The following is a 12,189-nucleotide window of genomic DNA, read 5'->3' as shown; positions in this document are numbered from 1 at the left end:
ACCAACGCTGCAATCATGTGGTACCGGCCAAGGATACAGGTTATAAAAATTTAAAAAAGCCAGGGCATGGCAAATGGCAGTCTAGTCTCTCCGGACTCCGTGTAAGTGTAACTATACACAAAACTCATGGCAGTTAAAATATCCCATGGAATAATCTACAAACCTACAAACTTAGGCCAGGTTCTAGGAACTTTCTAAAAAAGAACACAAATATAAATACGACTAGGTATGTTCTAAATGATTGAAAAAACGGGTTTTTAAAGCCCGTTTAAAAGTATCAATGTTTTTAGTTTTTCTTACCGTATACAGTAGCAAGTTCCAGAGTTTTGGGGCTGCGTTGCTAAACCTCCTATCACCTAGCCTGATTTTACTGGGTCTACTAACCTTAAACCTTAAGTCATCACCAGACAGTTGCCGTGTTTTAGAATATGCTGCCTGGGAGTCAATCTGAAGAAGATCAGACAGATATGGTGGTGCTTGGCTGTACATAACCTTATACGCCAGAAGACAAATCTTGAAACTTATTCGTTCTTCAATGGGGAGAATGTGTGCTTTTTTGTAGTATTCAAGAAGATCTACATCACGGTCATCGATGTTATAAATGAATCGTATTCCAGCATTCAGTACAGATTTGAGCTTTTTTAGTGACTTCATCGGTAGGCAAACATACAGTGCATTACAGTAGTCAAGCTTTGATATAACCTCTAGCTGCAAGATGAGCCCTTGCATAAATGGGTCACTTATAAGTGCTTTTATTATAAATTTTATAGTGACCATCTTGTAGGATATTTCAAGGGGTGGAATCCCAAGCGCAACAGAGGTCAAATCTTTGGGAGGATGGTGAGTGGCCCCGCTTATCTTCAAGAGGACCCTGGCATAAAAGTCTTTGAAAGTATCGAGGTTATCTTTTAGCCATATAGGAGCAGCATATAGAAGTTTTGTGAGTACCACTGTTCTGAAGAGCATTCTGAGTGAGCTTGCATTCAGACCTCTGTGGCAGGTGGAGTTTTGGGTGATCCTGTGCCAGGCAAACCAGCATTGCTTGAGTTTGAAATTTGCGTGACCCTTGAATGCAAGCTTGTTGTCGATTGTTAATCCGAGAACAGTTGATTGATATGTATAGGTTATGGGTCTGTTGCCAATAATTAACAATCTGAAGTTTGTGACATCAGGTGCAGGTGAGGATGTTGGTGCAATCATTATGCACTCTGTTTTGTTTTTATCACAGTTCGGAATTAGTTTCCATTTACTGCACCTTTTTCAGCACTTTAAAAAGCTTATGAGTTTAGATTGAAAATGGCTAATCTCCTCTGAATTGAATACAAATAACACACGTTATTGCCGACGTTTCGCCACCATGGCTTCTTCAAGGCGGAACAAAAACTTTGTTACATAGTGACCTGGTAAATATCCAAATTAATACATAAAACTCTGAAAAACATTAAAAATAAAATGGGAAGATTCTAAGCGGTAGAAAATTTTTCAAAGCAAAAGATAGATGTTAGGCCAAAGAATCTAGAACTGTCCAATATTTGAGAGCTAGACCAACGTTCACAAAACAGCAACAGAAATAGCTTCCTACTCCCTAACATTTTCGGGGAAACTGAAAGGGTGCCACTACATATCTGTTGATGACATTTACATAATAGCCCATGTGGTCTTTTGCCACGAGTCTGCTTCAGGTGAGAGCTGAGTGTTTATTTTAGGAAGTAACTGCTTGATATACAGTGATTGCCAGATCATTCGGTCTGCATAATCCTTACATACTTTGAGGACTTCAAATTTAAATGGTTCGATAGGAATTTCTTTTATTTCAGGGTGTGACATGAGATAATGTTTCCCCATGGCCGTCTTGTTATTTTTATTCCTTACAGATTTTAGGTGTTCCCAGCATCTGTTGCGTTTGAACCTGCCTGTTTCACCACAGTACTTTGCATTGCAGATATTGCATGTCAGTTTGTACGCTATGTTCTTCTGCATACATAGATCATCACAATCATAGCACTTTGAAGCACTCTGTTTGTTACATGGTGTAGGGTGTAGTGCTGACCTAGTAAGAATCTCTCCCAGTTTCTTGTCCGGATAAAATGATACTTTGGTTTTGTCCAATAGATCATTTTGACGTAGAATCTGATATACTTTCCGTTTGTGGTATTCATTAACATATGGGAGGCTTAGGTACTGTGTGATTCTCAGTCGTGTCTGGTTAGGTGGTTTATCTTTGTTTATTTCCCTCGTCAACCTCTCTATAACAGAGTAATTGGAGAGTAACATGTCTTTGATTTTATTTACACCACGTTGTTTGAATTCGTCTGTAGACCCGTTTCTCACTGCTCTTAACAACTCGTTCCTAGCACTATTCATAATAGTACTTCTCGGATGTCCAGAGTTGTAGTTGAGGAATATGCCCAAACTTGTCGGTTTTATGAAGAGTTCGAATTGTGGTTTATCTGAGTTCTCTTGCAAGTGGATAGTGAGATCTAAGAAGTCTATTTGTTTAGGGTTAGCTTCATATGTGAACTGAATTTTCGGGTTAAGCGTGTTAACATACTTAAAGAGTTGACTGACGTCATTTTCTGTTCCTTCCTCTATAGTGATACAGTCATCAACATACCTGTTCCAGCAATACACAGGCATGAGATTTGATGGTCTATCTCCTGGTTCAGCTTCACTGTATGTGAAATCTTGTTCCAGTAATGGTTTCTCTACTGTCAAGTATACGTATATGATGGCAAATGTTGGGGCTGGTTTTACTCCCAGCCCTAGTCCTTCCGTTTGTCTATAGTATTGTTCATCAAATCTAAAATATGCAGACTGAGTCACGGTTTTCAGCATAGTGACAAAGTCAAAGTGTTCTATCCCAAGCATATCGATTTTATCCCTGTGATGTTTGATAAAGTCTGAGACCACTTTGACTCCATGTTCCAGTGGGATGTTGGTGTATAGGCTCTTCACATCGGCTGTTATGAGCATGTGATTGGAGTTTATTGAGCATTGTTGCAGTCGCTGTCGGGCCTCAGTGGAGTCTTTGAGGTGAACAGGTACATACTGAAGGGCTTGTTTCAAGATGTGGTTGGTAGCATGTCCAAGTCTCTCTCCTGGTGAGTCAACTTGTGATGTTACTGGTCGTAGTGGGGGTGGATTGATTTTCTTGTGTGTCTTGTATGTACCATAAAACTCAGGTAATCTTGGGCAATAAGGTTCAACTCCTTCTAGTTTAGGGTATTTCTCTATCAGGTGTTCACATAAAAGTTCGATATCACTTATCATTGCTGGGAGCGGGTTTTTAACTACCTTTTGGTAAAGCTATTTGAGTCATTTGGCATTTGCAATTTATGATCCAAATTCCTACCTACCAAACGAGTTGTCATCTTAAAATTTTAAAATTGATCAATTAAACAAATAATCAAAGTTTTAGCACATTTTACAGCATAAAATTTAAACAAATGAAAACATATAATGCTCTTAGTGGTAAATGGCCGTTTGTTCTGAGCTGTATGATTTTTTGACAATCAACTAGCGGGGCAAGGAATGTACTGGCTGGTAGCTTTTGTACACACCAGAACGCTAGTCTGGTTGATTAGTGACCAAATTAGAGGCGTTGATAGGAAGGCATTATAATTTGTGGGTGTAAGAGGGAATATTTGGCATGCATTATTCTAGCAGCTATTTTGTAACAAATGGTCTTTACGATTATTAAGGAAGGTAAGTATTTTGGGTGTTCAATACTAAATCATGGCTAAAAGTCTAAAAGGTGTTTAAATTTAAGGGAGAAAAAGAAATGAATATTAGGTTATAATATTAATCATAGATGTCAACCCTGATATAACTATTGTACTAAAAATTTGATCATAATGCTTAGGGTCTTTATTAGAATTCAAATTGGTTACAAAAATAGGATCTCTTTACACTACACTTACTCACTCACACATCACATTTAACTTGACAGAGGAATACGCTGGCAGAGTAAGTCTATTTGGTCATGAAATTTTGGAGGTCAGGTGGAATCCCTGCAGGAGCCTACGAAAATTTAAGGTTACAAATATCAAAGTCTTTATTTGTCCAGTCGTACACGGCATGACAATGCTGGTTGGAAAGTAGTGAAGATTTCAGTTAAATGGATTTCAGGCAAGAAATACTAACAGAACAATCAAAGATTTTAAGGTTAGGGGTTATTATATTCCATATTTTCGTTGACCTCGTGTTATGGTTGTCTGGGCGATCCGGTTTATTGATAATAAGCATTGGTTTCCTGGAAGAACGAGAATACTCTTCGTACATAGACATAGGAGTAGAAAACTTCATGATCTTGAATAATTCTATGTAGCTATGGTAAGTATAAAGATTTTGTACAGTGAGTCTGTACTCTCGTTGTTTTTAAACAAAGGTTTAGTGTGCTCCTTTTTATAAAATTTACTATCAAGTTTCTGGTCAGTAAATGGTCTGGTTCGAACACACGTTTTGAATTTATCCAGGTAGGCTGCTCTATCACCAAACAAGACCCTCAGACAGTACTTCTGTGCAGTGAATATTGAGCTTATACGATTTTTAGCTGCCCCACCCCATGCTGATATGCAGTACGACAGATGGGATTCAAAAAGAGTGTAGTATAACTGTCTGTGGAGAAATTCTGGGAGGGAGCAGCGTAGACGACACAGAGTTGAGGTGGCATGGTTAAGCTTTCGTTTTAGGGCTATTATATGTTCTTCCCATGTTAGATTTTCGTCAATGACGACTCCTAAAAATCTAGCTGACGTTACTCTTTTGATGGGGTAGTTGTCTATATTCATTATGAATTCTTCTTCAACGTTTGCTTCAGTACGTGACTTAGGTCTAAAGTGAATGTAGCAGCATTTTGACATGTTTATGTGAAGCTTGTTAGCCCGCATGTATGTTTGAAGGTTTGAAAGTAGGGCGTTGCTGCGTTCATATGCTTCTTGTGCAGTTTTACCAACAACAAATATGTTGGTGTCATCCGCAAAGGTGACAAACGATCCCAAGCTAGAGCTATTAGAGATATCATTTATTTAAAGCCATTTATCAAAGCCAAAACGATATTGATATAATCTACAACCATCTAGTTTCAAAAATTGCCCAGATTCAATCTATTAATCCGGGTGTGCATGTATATGTTTGTCCAACAATTCCTTCTAAACGTGCTGATTTAAATAGAAAGCTTATATACTTTAACAGTTTGATTCGATGTAGGCTGCTCCCGTCCAATTTTGGTGTCAGTTATGTGGATGGATTTGATGAGTTCTGTGATAGGGATGGTCTCCTTGACCGCTCTCTCTCTCGCGACCTCAACAAATACCAAAAACCGGACTTCCTTCACCTCAACTGGAGGGGACTAGCAAAGTTAGGTCAATTTATTCGTAACACTGTTCTTCTCAGGATTAACGGTGGTATCGACAAAAGGAAGAGGAGGTCCACAAGGGTAGACGATAGATCCTACAGGGATGCGACTGCTGGAAGAGAAACTGGTCCTGTTGTTCCTGCTGCTGCTAGTCAGGGTCACGTGGATGGTTACCAACCATGACTCCCCTCATTAAGGAGGTATGTCCTGTCTGTTCTAAGAACATAGTCATCGGCCAAACAATAGTTGAATGTTTTCACTGTGACTGCATAATGCACCATAAATGCTATCGCAAATCAAATCCAAATAGCCAATCTAATGAGTTTTACTGTACTCGTTGTATCCATTTAGACAAGGTTAAATACAACCCATTTAAACTACTCACTGACAATGACGACGACGACAACAACCTAGACGAATACACAACCAAAATCTCAAATACTTTAAATGATTGTAACTCATACACTGCATCTGACCTTACAAATATTCTCTGCAACCAAGTAAAGAAACAATCATCTATTCTCTTTCAAAATATTGATGGAAATAAATCAAATTTTGACAACCTTGCCATTGAAACCTGTAGGTACAAAACAAAATTCTCCGTAATAGCCCTAGCTGAAACCAACACTGGAAAAGAATTAAGCAATCTATTTCAGCTCGACGGTTATAATAGTTACTATCAGGACACAGCACCTAACAAACAAAAGGGCACTGGAGTAGCCCTTTATGTTGACGATAAATTAAATGCTACTGTAATTGAGAATATATCACAAGTCACAGAACATCTAGAAATACTTGTCTTATCATTAAGTAACGAAGATCAACCTGTTAATGTAGGTGTTTTGTATCGTCCACCAAGTGGCTGTATTTCCCAAGCTCTAGTTGAACTTTCTAACCTTCTTGATCACATGCCGAAGTTTAGTTATCTAGCTGGAGACTTTAATATCGATCTTCATGATAAAGATAACAAAAATGTTCAAAAATATGAAGAAATATTATTCAGTAAAGGATTTTGTCCGTTAATATCTATTGTTACCCACGAAAAACCAGGCTGTAAAGCATCCTGCATAGATAACATTATTACTAACGATATTGAGAATGTGATTACTTCAGGCACCCTAAAAGAACGAATAACTCATCACTCACCTATTTTTAACACATTTAACTGGAATGTTGAAGTCAACTCTGAAAAAACTTCTTTTAAACAATATTACGACTTCTGTCAATCAAATGTTAACGGCTTCCTAGTGGATCTTGAAGATGAGCTTAAAACTAAAACAATCCATAACTTTACTGAATTCCATGACACTTACAAAAACTGCGTCGAAAAATCGTTTAAATTAGAGACCCCGAAAACCTCTAAGAGAACTGTTCAGGTTAACCCTTGGATAACTCCCGGTCTCATTTGCTCAATTAATAATCAGCATAAACTGTACGAAAATTGGGTTGAGATAAGAAATAGAAAATGTAAACTCGGGGAAACTGATAACAAGGGCGGCATTTGCCAGTGCCCTGAATGCTCACTAAAACGTAGTTGCTACCTTATCTACAAAGAATACAGAAAAGTCCTAAAGAAAACACGTCAAACTGTGAAAACAGAATACTTCTCTGGTAAATTTGCTGAAAATAGCGGTGATAGTAAAAAGACCTGGGAACTAATAAATCGTATAAGAGGTAAACGGCGGCGTGAAATAAAGCCGCTGTTCACCATAGACAACGTTAAGATAACAAATAGAAGGATCATAGCAAACGAATTCAATAAATATTTTGTATCATTAGCCTCTGACCTAAATACTGTTGGAACCCTGTTCTTGGGTTAATTAAATAACAAATAATACTCAATTATTATAAATACAAATTAGATGAATAAAGAGGTTATACAAATCTTGTGTCAAAAGTAACCTTGTTACTCTACAATGTACTCTCTTAAATAGTGAATGATTGATATGGTGTGACTCAGTAACTCACACTACTCTGCTCTAACTAATAGTTAAAACACATTTCAATACTAAACTAAACAATGTCTTTGTTACTATTAGATTAAACTACTATTAAATTAAAACTACTACTCCTGATGATGATGTTCTTCTTACTATATGAGGGACTTCTGAATGATGAGGACTTCAAGTAAAACTGGAACTGATAACTATAAAACAAAACCCTGGGGGAAAACTACCGTGAGTAAAGTGAAAGGTAATCCACGTGAAACTATAAATGAAAGTGAAAGAGGAAGCGGGAACTCCTAGACTAAACTACTAAACTATAACTATAAACTACTTACCACTCTTTCCACGTCACAGAACACAGATAGTATCTGTCGACTGGAATCTGTGGGATCACTAAAACAACGTCACTCCTCTCCCTTCTGCTACGCTAGAGTCTGGAGTCGACAACGTCACTCCTCTCCCTTCTGCTACGCTAGAGTCTGGAGTCAACTAAACACTGGACACTCCTCTCTCTTCTGTTACTTCAACTAGAGTCTGGAGTCGAGCCTTGTCTGCCTTCTGGAGTCCCTTTACCCCAACACTGTATATACAATCACTGGAACTAAACCTTTGCTCAAATTATTTGTTATATAGTAGTGTTGAAAGTATTAAAATGTGTTTTAACTATTAGTTAGAGCAGAGTAGTGTGAGTTACTGAGTCACACCATATCAATCATTCACTATTTAAGAGAGTACATTGTAGAGTAACAAGGTTACTTTTGACACAAGATTTGTATAACCTCTTTATTCATCTAATTTGTATTTATAATAATTGAGTATTATTTGTTATTTAATTAACCCAAGAACAGGGTTCCAACAGTGGTAGCAGGAAGTGGTTCCGATCCACCGACCTCTGGGTTATGGGCCCAGCACGCTTCCACTGCGCTTACAATGATCTTGGACAAATTAACATAAACAGTATACCTAGTTTCTATGATTATCTACCGCTTTCAAACACTTCCAGCATTTACATGCATGACTGCACAACAGACGAGGTTAGCAAAATCATATCTGAACTTAAAAATGGCAAGGCAAGTGACATACCGATTCATGTAATTAAGCAGTCCTCTAAAATAGTTACTCCTTTACTCACTGTACTGTATAACGAATGTATGAAAGATGGCATATTTCCAGATGACCTTAAAGTTGGAAGGATTAGTCCCATTTACAAGAAAGATAACCAGGAACTCCTTGAAAACTATAGACCTGTATCAACGCTAGCTGTGTTTGGTAAAATATTTGAAAAGATTATATTCAATAGATTATACAGCTTCTTTCATTCACAGAACTCCTTATATGAAAACCAGTACGGATTCCGTAAAAATCACTCGACCAGTTATGCCCTAAATTACTCAGTGAACCACGTAGAATCTTGCCTCAAGAAAAAACAACACGTTCTTGGAATATTTATTGATCTTAGTAAAGCCTTTGATACAATATCACATGAAAAGTTACTGCATAAGTTAGAAAATTATGGAATCCGTGGAAATGCAAATAACCTTATAGCAAGTTACCTGTCGAACAGATACCAGTATGTCTCGGTATTAGGTGAAGAATCCGAGAAACTTCCAGTAGTCTATGGAGTGCCGCAGGGGAGCTGTCTTGGTCCCTTACTTTTTATTATTTATATTAATGACATCCGTAACTCATCAATTATAGGAAAGTTTATACTATTTGCCGACGACACTAACATATTTATAGAAGACACATGTGTCAAAAGACTATACGAAAAAGGAAATGAAGTTCTATCATTTGTGTACAAGTATATGAAACTAAACTTATTACATATTAACATTAAGAAATGTTGTTTTATTCATTTTAAACCCTCACGGGCCAAAGAGGAAGTAGAAAATGACGAGAACATACTAACTTTAAATAATGTAGTTATTAAAAGAGTTCAAGAAGCTAAATTTCTAGGCGTTATTATTGACGACCAACTTAACTGGAAATCACATACGCAGTCACTTAACTCAAAACTTAAATGCGAAGTAGGAAAGCTGTGCAAAATACGACACATTGTCCCAAAGCAGTATTATAAGGATTTATATCATACTCTATTTGAATCACATTTAGGATTTGGAATATCTGTGTGGGGTGGTATTAGCAATAACCGACTTGAACCTATCTTTAAAACACAGAAAAAGTGTATAAGAATTCTGTTTGGGGATAGAGAAGCTTACCTAGAGAAGTTTAAAACGTGTGCCCGAACACGACCTGTTGATAAGCAAAGACTGGGGGTGGACTTTTACCAAAAAGAACACTCCAAGCCCTTGTTTAAAACCCACAGGTTGTTGACGGTCCACAATCTGTACAAGTACACTTGTCTCTTAGAACTATTCAAAATTAATAAGTTAGAGGAACCATTATCACTGTACTCATCATTTAACAGGTCACCACGACGAGAGGATTATTTCATTACATCACAACCATCCTCACAATTCATCTACCAATCATCCTACATGTGGAACAGCTGTCGACAAACATCAAGTAAGATAAGTTTTAATACTCCGACAAACGGGTTTAAGAATATATTGAAAATTGCCTTACGAGAATTGCAATTCAAGCATGATACACTTGATTGGTGTGAGCTTAATTTTGCCACAAATGAGCTCAAGTTCTGATTTATGTGAGTTACTAAAATGACCATATATCTTTTCTCACACATATAACCACTGCACTCCAACCAAAAACATTACTTACACCATACTCCACAAATGATATATATATATTTATATATATATTTGCACACAAAAAACCAGAACAAACTGAGCACAGACTAGCGGCAACTAATATTAATGGATAAGCCACACATCCTAAATTCCAGATCCATATTTACACTGCCACATTCCCCACTATCACTATTTTCCTATCAGCACAAACCGTAATTGATTTTAACAATCACAACACGTCTACATATCCAAACTAATGGCATAGCAATATCTACGATTTCCTAAACCAGTCCCTAACATGAACTTAGCGCGAGTCTGAAAGGCTGTTGGAAGCACAGAGTGCTCCATATTTTGTTTGATCAATATGAATAAACCTTTCTTTTTTCATTTTATTTTTTTAAATTTATTAACTGCGTGCAAATTTGTGTTTCAGATTTGATCTATTTATAATATGCATTTATGATTATGCAATAAAGTTATTATATTCGTAAACATTGACTGGCTTATAAACCAGTCCCCAAACAAACTAAAATATGCTATAGTATTTGCTTAATTTTCTTATGATATTTGAGAGCTGTAGAACTAGATTCATGATAAAACGATGTTTTGTGTAAATTATTTTTGAGTCTTTTTTTTCTTTCTAAAACAGCTCAAAATTTTGTTCTATTTGCATGGGGATTATTCATTATTGATATCTATACTTAAATTATAATTCAAACAACTCTACTCCTCTTGGTGCACAAAACCATTCTAACCTATGTATGCCCCCCCCTACGGGGGGACCCGGGACATACATAGGTTAAAATATATAACAATATAACATTTACAGCCTACTTAAGGGGACATACACCAAAAGCTTTTATGACCTGGCCCTGCTGTTAACTTCATATTAAGAAAGTATACATCAAAACAATAAGATTTGATACATTAAAAATTATTTTTGAGAGCACGCACTTTCGAAAAAATAAATATTTTCTTTTTTCGAAAGTTTTGGAAATTTTGAGAAGTCTGTCACCAGTCACTGTAAGTGTAATACCGATATTTCAGTCATTTTTATTGACTGATTTTTTAACTGAACATTATTTACAATCCGTACAAGAAGCCCTTCAAAGGATTTTATAATTAAAATATAGATGACGAAGTTACAGGCCAAACATTGACCATTGTTAATGATCTGGCCCGGCGCGCGCTACTTCGTAGCACTTGCCGTCGAGAAGAAAGCGGCGCGCGCTACTTCGAAGAAATTTAGACGAGTAACATCCGTCAAGCCAAACAAGGTCGAGAGAAGCAAAATTGAAATTTTTGTAAAAATCAAAGTTGTATATTTTACCATTCACCCAGGTCATAAGATATCGCCTTAAAAATTCTTGTGAGTGTAGCTGATGATCATATTTAACTTTTTGGAACAGGATCTTTCTCAATTTTGAGTTTTAAGGTATGAAATGTGGCCTCAAACGACTTAGTAAAATTCATCGTCAAAAAGGCCAAACATGGCAGATTTAAGGCTTAAAATGCCTATAACTCAAAAAGTATCAGTTTTTTTTTGAAATAATTTTTACAGGATCGTAATCAGCTTGGTAAGACGAATCTTTTAGTACCAAATTTATAATGGTTAAAGACACAAAATTTGTAAAAAAATTTGTACAATTTGTGTTCGAGCTAGAAAATTATTTATGACAATTTGTCTTCTAAAATCACCTATATATAGAATCTACAAATTTTCCACCGTGTGGCAAGTGCTACAAAGTAGCGCGCGCCGGGCCTGATCATTATAAACAATGGTCAAATTTTTAGGTGCATTCCTGTTAGGCCGTTAGGGTTGAGATTAGCCATGAGGGTTTATGTTGTATCACGTCGTGACCCCCATTGTCGTTTCACTAGTAGTAATAGCTCTGATCTTATTTGCTCATTGAATGTAAATGTAATTAAGTAACATCTGTTTTCAACTATGTTTTCGCTATTTACTATCCAGTGCGATCAACTGTTAAATAATCAGCCACGAGTTTATCAGCTGATATCATAATTTAATTTTTTTGACTTGCTGAATTTTATCACTCGGTAATTTATTACCGGTAATTAATCACCAAAATAACATTTAATCTTATATTGATGATTGATCCGCTCAGGCGCTCAGATGACTAATAATAATATGCTATATTATTATTAATGAATTAGAGTG

General features: G+C 36.6%; 1 protein-coding gene across 1 annotated transcript; it reads right to left on the bottom strand.

The window, feature by feature from the left end:
* Positions 1-1,638: 1,638 nt before the first annotated feature.
* LOC134822195 (uncharacterized) lies at positions 1,639-3,270 on the bottom strand. The gene has a single exon (XM_063833107.1). It carries the CDS (start codon positions 3,268-3,270, stop codon positions 1,639-1,641), a length of 1,632 nt encoding a protein of 543 aa, XP_063689177.1.
* Between the last annotated feature and the right edge of the window lie 8,919 nt (positions 3,271-12,189).

The sequence above is a fragment of the Bolinopsis microptera genome, chromosome 10 (genome assembly GCF_026151205.1).
Source record: "Bolinopsis microptera isolate Bmic1 chromosome 10, MBARI_Bmic_1.0, whole genome shotgun sequence".
In the NCBI taxonomy this organism is placed as follows: domain Eukaryota; kingdom Metazoa; phylum Ctenophora; class Tentaculata; order Lobata; family Bolinopsidae; genus Bolinopsis; species Bolinopsis microptera.
This window is presented reverse-complemented; position numbering and strand designations above follow the sequence as displayed.

Excerpts from the sequence above, each read along its gene's own strand:
- LOC134822195 (XM_063833107.1), bottom strand. The coding sequence starts at position 3,270 with ATGATAAGTGATATCGAACTTTTATGTGAACACCTGATAGAGAAATAC.